General features: G+C 41.7%; 1 protein-coding gene across 5 annotated transcripts in view; it reads right to left on the bottom strand.

Moving 5' to 3' along the window:
• Positions 1-8,154: 8,154 nt before the first annotated feature.
• Positions 8,155-12,289, bottom strand: part of LOC307196769 (serpin B3-like) — a 106,579-nt gene continuing 102,444 nt past the window's right edge. For all 5 annotated transcript variants that reach the window (XM_079942086.1, XM_079942088.1, XM_079942085.1 and 2 more), the window contains 4 exons: positions 12,101-12,218; positions 10,846-10,988; positions 10,390-10,545; positions 8,155-8,819 (listed from right to left, as the gene is read on the bottom strand). In XM_079942086.1, coding sequence (XP_079798212.1) covers positions 8,409-8,819; positions 10,390-10,545; positions 10,846-10,988; positions 12,101-12,218 — 828 coding nt within the window. In that variant the 3' untranslated portion in view covers positions 8,155-8,408. The remainder of the gene's footprint in view (positions 8,820-10,389; positions 10,546-10,845; positions 10,989-12,100; positions 12,219-12,289) is intronic.

The raw sequence follows: 12,289 nt of genomic DNA, 5'->3' as shown, positions 1-12,289 counted from the left end.
GCAAGCTGCCATTTCCCTCACGCCTGAACGCACGGTTGCATCTTTGAAAGTTCTCGACTTGAAGGTTCCTATGTAGGGGACTTACTGCACTTGTTTTTTCCTTAGATTTCAGGCTGGGTAGTTGTCTTGCACCTGTGGCTTTCTGATGAGTTCAAGCATTTGTGTGTTATCCAGACTCTCCCGTTAGAGGAGCGGCTCTCTTTCCAGCTTTCTCCATCACTGCAGAAGCTGGAAGGTTGCTAAGCCCTCTCTTCCCTCTTCTTGATTTTCTCTTATTTCCTCCAGGGCGTCCTGCTCAACCCCAGGTGCTTTCACCTTTGGCAGCCTTTACATGAATTTTGAGTCCCCAAATTTTACCCGACTTTATTGGAAAAGGAATCTACAGAACTACCTTAGATGAATTAACTTTTGCTTACTACCATCTGCAAAAGAGAAGAGAAAAGATACTCATATACAGAGCCATTTTTTATGCTGGAAATCTCATTTTAATTTTTTCTTTTTCTGCATTGGCCCAGCAAGTTTCTCATTTACAACTTGAGCTGTGAACTTAAGCAACGGAAGACGTTTCCAGGGATAACTAGCCATAAACTTATAGTACGTTTCCTTCCATATATGAATACATTGACATTCTGGATGTGAAATTTGGAAATCAGACACTTCTGGATTTGTGTCAAGTGCGGCTCTCCTCCTGGAAGCATTGTTTTCCTGCCCCTCCCTAACTATCCCACACAATCCAGTCCTCCCAGAGTGCCCGGTGAAGCTTTTCCATACTCTTAACTCTATCGTATCGATATTTTCTGTTCAAATGAGTCTCCACCACTAACTGGACTCATCTTTGCACGCTCAGCATGTACATCAATGTCTGGGAATACAAGTGCTCAAGAACCTGGTCAGTTCCTGGTCCCTGCACATCTTATATCCAATGTTCTAGCTACCAATTTATTGGAGGAGCAAGGAGACAGCACCCAATGGAAACTTAGTAGCATCGACATATATACATTACCGAATGTAAAATAGTTGGCTGGTGGGAAGCAGCCCATAGCACAGGGAGATCAGCTCGGTGATTTGCGATGACCTAGAGGGCTGGGATAGGGAGGGTGGGAGAGAGGCTCAAGAGGGAGGGGATATGGGGACATGTGTATGCCTATGGCTGAATTCTCTTTGTGGTGCAAGAGAAACTATCACGGTATGGTGAAGCAATTATGCTCCAATAAAGATCTATTAAAAAAAAAAGAATACAATTGCCCTAAAGAAAATGGAAGTGTTTAACTCCCATGTAATCTGTTAGGTATGAACCACAGGGCGATCAGCCCTGGGCCTGTTGATGATGACCAAACGTGAGTGGATAGGGGAATGGATACACCCAGACCTGTGCACTCAGTGCTTTTGGAGGATAACAGATCAGTGGGCAACATCACGTGTAAAATTGAATTGATCAAATAGAGAAGGGAAAGAAAGTAAATGAAGAACACCAGGCCGGGCGTCAGGAAGTTAGAGTTTCTATCCCAGCTCCGCCCTGACCTGTGACCTCAGGGAAGGCAGTTAATGTCTTTGGAATTTGGGGTTTTTTATTGCTTAAATGAAGAGCATTGTATAAATGATCTCTAATATCACTTCTAACATTATATTTGGTGAGTACTTCTAATGAAATGATCCACTATCTAATTACGTAGAAAATAATTAATCCAGGGAATTAAGGTCAACCACTTTAGCAATAAAAACAAATTTTGTTCATGTCCATTTCTAAATCCTCCTCCTTTGTGGCAACTTTAGGGTCAGACAAACTGAATAAAAATCTGGGCTTTGGGAAGAGCTATGGGGCCTTGGGTAGTTTTGTTCATCTCTCTAACCTTCAGTTTCTTCATTTTAAAAAATGGGTTTTAGAAGAGTTTCTATTGTATTGAGTTGTTTGAGGATAAACAGACTCCGCGCTTATTAAAGGATCTGGAACACGGTATGCCTCCAACTCCAACTGATATTTGCTGCTCTTTTCTTCGTCTTTGACATCAGCATGACCACCATCACCACCACCATCATCATCATCATCAACAGCAGCATCCTCTAACTTTGCTTAGAAACCAAATCATAGCAACCATATTAGAACCTGCGCTGTCGTTGATCAGTCCTAAGACATTAGTGGATTTCAGGTAGAGATGTGTTCCTCTCTCTGCTTGATTTGTATCTCCAAGTCAGTATTTGCAGGTGAGTGATCTGGGACAGCAATGTGCGCATTAAACCCATGGAGGGTGTTCAAAAGTGCTGGCTCGTGAAGCTTACATGGATAAATCCCTTGGGTTTTGAAAATAGTCACATGTGATCCATTATTTGTGATGCATTCTGCATCTCCAAGCAGTTTTTATCTCATTGCCACACCCAAAGCCTCTCCCTACAGCAGGTGTTGGCAGAATAACCAGTTCTAAAATTGATATATGTCCAAGCTGTCTTTTTATGCCCCTATCTGGGTGTCAGCAGAAGGTCCCAAGACCTCTGAGCACTTATTTAACCGCCGCTTCTTCATCTATATGATAGGAATACTGGCATATAATTAAATGTGGTTAAATATATGTGAATAAATGGAGCTGGTAAGAAGGGGGTTGTTCTTAAAAACGTATTTAATTAAGAGCTGTTTTTCACTCAAATACTTCTAGAGGCAACAATAACCATGCGTGTTTTGTATAATTCTCTTCTTCTCCCTCCTTCTCTGTCTACTTGATGAGGCAGAATTTATATAAAACAAAAGTGACACGTTGGGAGTGTACACATCAGTGACTCTTCACAAATGTAATCACCCATGTAGCCACCACTCAGTCAGATTATAGAGCGTTCATCTCAACTAGAAGTTTCCCTTGGACTCTTTTGCAATCAATTTCCTCCCTGATTCCAGCCCTGGGAAAGCACTAATCAGCTCTCTGTCAGGTGGGACTCCTGGCATACATGTAGAATTATCCAATGGGGACTCTTTCTGTCCAGCTTCTCTCCCACAGCACAGTGTTGAGAAGTTTCATCTGTGGCTCTGCAAGAATCAGTATTTTCTTCCTTTTTATGGCTGAGTCCTGTTTCATTGTTTATCCATTTACTTGCTGATGCCAATTTGAGTTTTTTCCAGTTTGGGGCCATTATTAATAAGACTGCTTTGAACATTGGTACACAAGTACTTTTGTAAACACCTGTTTTCAGTTCTCTTGGGTGGATATCAAGGAGTGGCACTGCTGTACCATATGTTGAGTAAACGTTTAATTTTTATAAGAAATTACCAAACTGATTTCAGAAGTGGTTACACCTTCTTGTATTCTCACCAGCAGTGTATGAGAGTTTTCGTTGCTTCACATTCTCTCCAAAATTTGATATGGCCAGTTCTCTACTTTAATAGATGTGAAATGGTACCCTGTGGGGAGGAACTTTGATAGCAGGTAAACATCCATTCAGTATAAAACTTTTAATTTAGTCATCTATTTATTTTGTATCAGTATGGCCTCGTTGTATTCTGTTTAATTCAATGCACTATAATCTATTACTTTAAAAATAAAGATACAGGGGCTTCCCTGGTGGCGCAGTGGTTGAGGGTCCGCCTGCCAATGCAGGGGACGCGGGTTCGTGCCCCGGTCCGGGAGGATCCCACATGCCGCGGAGCGGCTGGGCCCGTGAGCCATGGCCACTGAGCCTGCGCGTGCGGAGCCTGTGCTCCGCAACGGGAGAGGCCACAACAGTGAGAGGCCCGCGTACCGCAAAAAAGAAAGAAAGAAAGAAAGAAAGATACAGGTGTTGAATTTCCCTTCAATTTCTCTTACATGTGGCCACTAGGCAAGGCAGTAGGTTCTCTGCCTTCTAGTTGGCCTAGAATATAGGCAAAGCTTTTCAGATCTCATAGATAGATGTCTACCATGCCCTCTACCTGATATGATTCAAATGCCTATGAGCCTTTGTCTTACTTGCTTGCATTTATAAAGTTCCTTTGGAAAACCCAACTAAAATTACAAGTAGTTGAAAGGTGTGGTCTAAAGGCATTCTAACCAACAATTCTTCAAACGCCCCCCCTCCAAAAAAATCCAAACAACTCTATACCAGTTTCAAGTTCATTGAATCATTAGAAATTAATTCAGACATGTGATGGCACTCTGATCTTATTTATTACCTACAATTTTCCATTTTAATGTACAGGAAAAATCCCAGGTCCTGGGCCAAATTTTGATCCTCTCATATTTCTCAGAAACTCATTCCCATCATTCCTTTGCTTCAACCTCATTAAGTGCCCCAATGCTTCCCTGTTCATCAAGGCAACGGCCCCCTGCCCTGCCTTCCCTTCCCACCCGTTCACTGCACCGCTTACTCATGTGACCCACTCTCTGGCCAGTCTGTCAATTCCCTTGACCACGTCTCACACTTAATGGTGAAACATCTACTTCCTCTTCTGTGTTCCTGGGTTGCTAAGTTTGGCTGAGGAAAATTTTAACTTTGCTCACATCCTCCAAAATTCATGGTTTATGAAATCAGCTGGGATGAAGTACTGACTGGGAAGGATTTGGAATGAGTACAGTCCCCTAAGAAAAGCAATGTTTAGAAAATAAAAATTGTCCATACCTGACCTTTATATATTGATGTACTTCAAGGTCAGTTCTTGGCCCTCCTTTCTTATCACTTGACACCCTCTCTCTAGGGTCTCATTCCTGCCTTTAGCTACCCGTTTAAAAAAAAACAAAACAGAATTTTAGGGTTACTGAATAAATATAGTAAACTTTTGTTTTCTTTTTTTCATTTTTTATTTGTGGCTGTGTGGCATGCAGGGTCTTATTTCCCTGACTAGGGATCAAACCCATTCCCCCTGCAGTGGAAGCACGGAGTCCTAACCACTGGACCACCAGGGAAGTCCCCCTGGGACTGGGAAATTTTCTGTTGAGCATGTAGGGAAAAACAAATTATTTTACAATTTTTTTTTTTAAGCAACAAAAGTCTCAGGAAGAGCTTTTACATCCTTCCCCTTAACTGCCAAAAGCATTTAGATAGGGGGCCAATCCCAGGAAGAGAGCTATAGTGAGAGTCAAGTACAATGAATATGAGTCAGGTATGGTAGACAGGGGTGGGACGTGAGGGGAAAGAAGGCCCTTTTTTTTTTTTTTTTTACATCTTTATTGGAGTATAATTGCTTTACAATGGTGGGTTAGTTTCTGCTGTATAACAAAGTGAATCAGCTATATGTATACATATATCCCCATGTCCCCGCCCTCCCACCCTCCCTATCCCACCCCTCTAGGTGGTCACAAAGCACCGAGCTGATCTCCCTGTGCTATGTGGCTGCTTCCCACTAGCTATCTATTTGACAATTGGTAGTGTATATATGTCCATGCCACTCTCTCACTTCGTCCCAGTTTACCCTTTCCCCTCCCCATATCCTCAAATCCATTCTCTAGTAGGTCTGTGTCTTTATTCCTGTCTTACCCCTAGGTTCTTCATGACATTTTTTTTTCTTAAATTCCAAATATATGTGTTAGCATACGGTATTTGTCTTTCTCTTTCTGACTTACTTCACTCTGTTTGACAGACTCTAGGTCTATCCACCTCATTACAAATAGCTCAATTTCGTTTCTTTTTATGGCTGAGTAATATTCCATTGTATATATGTTCACATCTTCTTTATCCATTCATCCGATGATGAACACTTAGGTTGTTTCCATCTCCTGGTTATTGTAAATAGAGCTGCAATGAACATTTTGGTACATGACTCTTTTTGAATTATGGTTTTCTCAGGGTATATGCCCAGTAGTGGGATTGCTGGGTCATATGGTAGTTCTATTTGTAGTTTTTTAAGGAACCTCCATACTGTTCTCCACAGTGGCTGTATCAATTTACATTCCCACCAACAGTGCAAGAGGGTTCCCTTTTAGCAAGGCCCTTTTGATCAAAGCCTTCTCTGTGTCCCATTGTCTGTGCATAGCATGGCAAACTTTTGTTTACCAAGCATTTGTTTTTCCCTATCTTCCTGTAAATCTTTCCCTCCCCTTTGAAGTCCCAGCCCCCTACATGCTTTTCCTTCTCTCAGATGCCATATAAGCCTCAATTGACTAATTTGTCCTCGAGTCTCATTTTTCCTATGGGGTCCCCATAAGTATGTAATTATATTGGATTTTCTCCTGCTAAGCTGTCTCTGTCAACTTAATTCTTAGAACAGTCAGAAGAACATAGAGTGTAGAGGAAAGTATTTTCCTTCCCCAACAAGCATAACAAATTTCAAGCTCCAGATCGTGTCCTGCAGATGAGCTCAAGACTCATGGGTTCAAGTGCTTACTAGACAACTCCATTTGGATGTCTCAAAAGGAAGTTTACAAAGTGCAAACTCAAGCCGAGGATCATCTCTTCTCTCCAAAACGAAATCTTCTTCCATCCAACCAGTTGGTTAGGCCAGAAACGTCATCATAGGTCTCGGGTTCTATCTCTCATTTCTGCCATATATAATGTGTTACCAAAATTCTACGAATTTTAGTTCCTAAACAATTATCACACGTAACTATCTGTGAGGGAGGAAGAAACTTTATTCCACCGCACACGGGAGAGACCCAGGAAGACTGAGAAACTTGACAAAATGGCCCCAAACCTCACCTTAAAGACCATCTTCAGAGAAGACAAAAGAGGATGTTGGGTGTAGTGGTTTGGGACTTCAAAAATGCAGCTGACATGGAGATGGAAAAGCAAATGTTTGGTAACATGTTTGCTGGGCCAGGCGGAGACTATGGGCACAGAGGGGACTGATCTCCAGGCCCTGCCGAGCTTCCCCACCACCTCTCGCCCATATTCTCTGCAGGTATCTCTGGTGATAGCTCTGTTGTGGGAACAGGCCCTTAATCTAAACTCTTTAGGCAGCTAAGTGGGAGATAAAAAGAAAGACTTCCTGGGTCTTCCTGGGTCCTCTGTTTCTTAAAAATTATTAGCCTAAATTAATCCTCACGCCAAAAGGATACATTTTGGAGTGGCAAATTTTACTCCGCAAATATTTATCTCAGTTCCACTCTTGACATTCTAATGGTTTACTAGTAATTTCACTATATCCATGCTGTTCTTTCCTCTCACCCATTTACATCATAATAACCAGATACATATTTTAAAGTGGCAGATATGATCTCTATCCCCCTTTGGAAAACAAACAAAACCTGAAATGAAGCAGGACCCTATGGTCCTTCCCCCCATGTCCTCAGCCTGCTTTTTGTCTGTGGAAATAACTTTAGCCAAAGAATAAGTTTAATTAGAGAAGTGAGAACATGCAGAAACAAAGGAAAACAAAGGAGATCCAATGATAGTAATTTAGTCATTAAGCAAAGTCAAGGACTTTTATTTCCTTCTCAAGGGCTGTAGATAATATTCTGAGCCGTATCCTGTGAGCTGTATTATAGATACTGAAACCCACACCGGGTGGAAGAAGTTAACTACATGGTGACCGGACTGTAGCCGTGACATGAGCTGCCACAATTCTGAGAACCTCAAGGAAATGGGAAAAAACCAACCCTGGAACTGAAGACTAACTGTACTTAAAACAATCAAGATGACACAGGTCAGACCACCTCATGACCAGTTTCACGGTGACTGTCAGAGCTGCCTGTCATCAGAGCTGTTTCTGCATGGAGCCCCTTCCTCTGGGTATAAAAGCTCTTGCCCCCTGATTGTCAGGGCGGGAGTCGGCCTTTGGACAGGGGTCTGCCTTCCCCCCCTGGTTGCCAGCGTCCAAATTGAAGCAAACTTTCCTTTCCACCAACCTGGCCTCTTTATTGGATTTTGAGCAGTGAGCAGCCGGGCCCCACTTTCGTTACAAACCTACAATGTCTTTTCATTTCTTTAGAGATAAAACACAAAGTTCCTAACATGGACTCAAAGCCTTTCATGCTCTGGTACCAGTCTACCTCTTCAGCCTCATCATGCTCTACACTTGTTTTGAATTTTTCTTTTTATAAATTATTATATTTCCGAATTATCTCTCCTATGTGTGGCAGGCCACTTGCACTTTGTTGAAAAGAAAGAAAGCAAAACAGGAAAAGCAACAAGTAGTATGAATAAGTACTGTATTATTGATAATGTGTTTTATAAGAGGAAAACTTTTTGGCATGAAGCGTTCCACAGATCACTTAAATTCAAATAAATGTGGGTGTCTAGGTGAGTAGGTTTGAATAGTAGATACGATGTTCGAAACAGCAGCTATGTTATTTCAAATTCAGGTGAAGATAGAGTGTTGAAATATCCTTTTATTATATCTTGAACATTTTGTCCACATGGGAGTTACCATGGGGAGATACAGTAGGTTTAGTGTATATGCTTAGTGATGATTATGAGTTTGGAAAGGAAAATGAATCAAAGACAACCTGTTACTTCCAGCAATCAAGGCTCAGGAACAGCTCTGTGAATGTGCCCCGAGTGTAGCCGTTGGCTAATCACATCTCAGGGGAAGAGACTCTGCCATAGAAGAGGAGGCTGTTGGTCTTGTTGTGCTTGATGAGGAACAGGAAAGGGTGGTCACAGTGGAAACTGTCTGGAGGTACTACTGATGTTACACTGATTACTGATCCAGTCACAGCTGCAGCCTCTGTACCCTCCTCATTCACCTCCACAAAGGACTTGTGGAAGACTTCCGACACCACCAGCTCTCGTTCACTGCTCATGCCTGAGAAGTCGGCTTTCCCCTCAGTGAAGGCGTCCACCATCCCCAGGGCTCTCAGCATGGGCTTGAGGTCATAGGTCTCCTCCACTTTGAACCGAGGTAAGTGTAACTCCATTGCACGCTCTTTCATATTCTGTGGGCTCGTCCACTCTATTAACTTCTCAGCAGTGAGCTGATCTTCAAGCTATAACAATGAAAAAGGGAACAACTGGCAAGATTGTCAGCGGACACGGAGCCCCCCTTAACGTTGGATTGAAACGTGGAAGTCCTTTAACAGTAAAAACATAAATACAGGAGATTCAGTTGATAGGGTTTTATCTGAGGAGGTAAAAATAACAGAGTCCTGAATATATATTATATAATCAAATAAATGTTCTTATATTTTCATGGCTTTGCTATTTTTATGTATATATGTACACATTACTAATATATGCATATGTATAAATATCTATACAAATGGATATATATATATATGCACACATATATGAAACAGAATGGTTAAATAAAATTATTTGTAGAAGATGAGCTCTCTACTTCTTAGGCTCGTTCTCTGTTTCGTGCTTCACTTTCAAATAACCTCTTGTCAATGTTCTTTCGTCCATAAATTTTTACATAGTGCATTTACAGCGTATAGCCTACTTTTATTCCTTTTTCTTGCTTCATTTATTTGTAAACTTTTCCTGTATAGATATATGTTTCTCTAATCAAGTTTACATTGTTACATAATACTACCATTAAATTGATATTCAGTATATACAACTTTACTTAATATCTTTTAAGCATTCACTGCATGTCAGTCCCTAACCTAACCTAAGGTAATACAAACATGTATTTTTCCTCATTTAAAATTTTTCATTATTTTGAGCCACTTCTGTCCAAAACTTTTCCCTTGTTTAGACTTGTTGTTATAGGATAAAATCCTAGGACTGAGATTCCCAATGTCATTGATAATGGGGAATTTCGAGCTGAAGCAGAAATATTCTGATGACTCTTCACATTTATTGCCATATCGCTTTCCCTAAGGATTTCCAGTTTCCAGTGTTACGAGATATGTATTTTGAGTGTGGCGAGTTTACTGCCGCTTCCGCATCATCATCGACTATTATAGTAACGGCTTATGGCCTTTTATCCCAACTATTGTTATTGGTATTTTTACATGTTAACTTTATTATAACTATGCTAACAGGAAAATTCTCTAATCCCCCCCTTTTTTGAAATCTTAGCAACGAGGCTCTGAATGAGCCTTTGGTCCATTCTGAGCACTTAGGGACCAAATACTTCAAAATTTAAAAGTGGGCATCAAGATAAAGCTATTTGTCCACCGTCTACAAAAGCACTGTGAATTAGTGGGCAATATGTAACCGCTTTTTTTTTTAATTTCCTTATTTTACTTGTGAGTGAACTTGAAAATATTTCTATGTGTCCCCTATGTATGCGTGTTAATCTCCTTGTCTTCAAATGAGTGGACTGGAATATATCAGAGGTTCGTATGGTTGCAAAATAGTTATGTGTGTATCTAGGTATATATTTTTTGTGAACTGACATTCCATAGTTTCATCAGAATATTAACGTGACCTGTGATGTACAGAAACACTATTCGTGTCATATCGTGACACCTAAGGTATCGGTTTTATTGTTTTGTTGTGTGCTTGAGCTCTGCCAGCCACTAGCACCAGTCTGTGAGCAGCCCACAGAGCAGTGTCTCACTAGGAATTTAAGCAAGAGTAGGCAGCATTGGGGGTGCCAGCTTTTACCTGCTGCAGACCATCCACGTCATTGGGCAGCAGCAGAAACATGCTTAGCTCTTGGCCTTTGTACGGTATTTCCAGGATCTTGACTTGCATGTCCTCCAGTGACGTGAAATTGAAAAGGTCGGTTTGTTTCATCATCTGCACAGGTTTGCTTGTATCCTGCAATAAAGTCATGTGGCAAAAAAATGCGAAGTGAGCATAAGTCAAAAAGAAAGGTAATATTATTGTAATACCAAATACATCCTCCTTCTAAGAGATGATCTCGGAAATCTGTGAATTAGAGACAAGAGTTTCTTCAAGGAATCCCAACTAAATAAAGTTAAAAAAAAAAGACAAGAAAATAAGCCTTGACAAATTCTATCTTCTACCCACAGCAGCTCTATATTAATCACTAGATATTTACATTTCACACTGAATGTGTAGCTATGTTATGTGATATACATAATTTATAGACAATACCTTGCTCAGCCAAAATTGTTCCTCCCCAGTTTTTTCTTTCTCAAATTCCTTGTGCCACTTCCCTTTGAAATAGACTGCGTTCACCAGAACCAGAACAGTCAATCCATCAACAGAGTCTCTGGGAAAGAGATCCTTGATTTTTTCTGCAAAGAATGAAAATCAAAGGTTTGTCATGAAAGGCACAAGTGGTTTGTCTGGAAGATGCTTTGAAAGTTACAAGTGACGATTAAATATTCACACAAATCACCACATTAGGGACTCTGTGCCCGATTGTTCACAAGGTGAAGCTTTCCTCACGGCGCCAGCCTGATGGAGTCGCCCTCATGCAGACACCCCTTCTGCTGACTGGGAACGTGTTTGGTCTCTGGGGTGACATCAGTCATCTCACACTGAATTCTGATGGACTGATTTCAGCTGATCTTTCCACTGGTCAGTTTTCTCCCTCCCTTCCTACCACCCTCTCTGTCCCCTCAATTACTACCACCCTCCCCTGTTACCTCCATCCTTCCTCTATTCTTCTTTTCTTCTTCACTTTCTTCTTTGCTTTCTATTTTTTGAAACTTGAACTCACCACTCAGAGGGAATGGGCCTGAATGTTCTTTAGGACAAATGACATGAACGCTAGAATCGAAAACATGGACTCAGACACCATGTCCCGGGGGTGTCTTTGTCTTCATTTGCCATATTGAGTTGCTGTAGGTTTGGCCTGTATTTAGGACGGGAGGTAGGATATTATTCATAGAATAGAGACATCATCCAGCCGCCTTCCGTGGTTGGGGAGGACGACTGTGGCCATCCCTGCAGGATGCGGGGATGGGGAAGTGGTCAGGCAGCTCCTGCTGCAGGTGGCAAGAAGGGTGGTTGGCAGGAGAGTGGCTCGTCTCCCAGTTAACAAAGGATAAGGGAACCCTTTTAATATTATCTCTTAGGGATCATAATCCAGACGTTAAGCCTCTAATTTAAAGAAAAAATGCGAATCAACCTGAAGTTTGAGCAGAGAGTTGGGATCCATAGAGATACTGTCATCCACAGACTCAGCTGAGTTTCCAGGTAGCTGGTCCTGGGATCCCTCCCGGGCTCCCCTTGTTTCTCTCCACACTGACGTGGACCATTCCACCCTCTGCAGTGCCCGCCTCCATCCCCTGCAATCTCATCTCACCCCGGCTCCTGGCACCCCATGCAGTGTCCAGCACAGCGCTCACACACAGCGGGGAATCTACAGTGATTTTGAAGGAGTGACTCTCCCATAACCTACTATTAGTTTGGCTTTCCACCCAGGAATTAATCATCTTCCGACTTTCTTCTGCAGCATTGACAAAATCAGCAGATTCCACACTGGCTAGGTAAAATTTCTCAACATTATCCATGTATGCCTATGACATGGGCAGGAAGAAAGGAGGGATTAAGAGTAATTTGTCAGTAACTATGTAGGTATTCCCAGATT

Source organism: Stenella coeruleoalba (genome assembly GCF_951394435.1).
Source record: "Stenella coeruleoalba genome assembly, chromosome: 14".
NCBI classification, from domain to species: Eukaryota; Metazoa; Chordata; class Mammalia; order Artiodactyla; family Delphinidae; genus Stenella; species Stenella coeruleoalba.
This window is presented reverse-complemented; position numbering and strand designations above follow the sequence as displayed.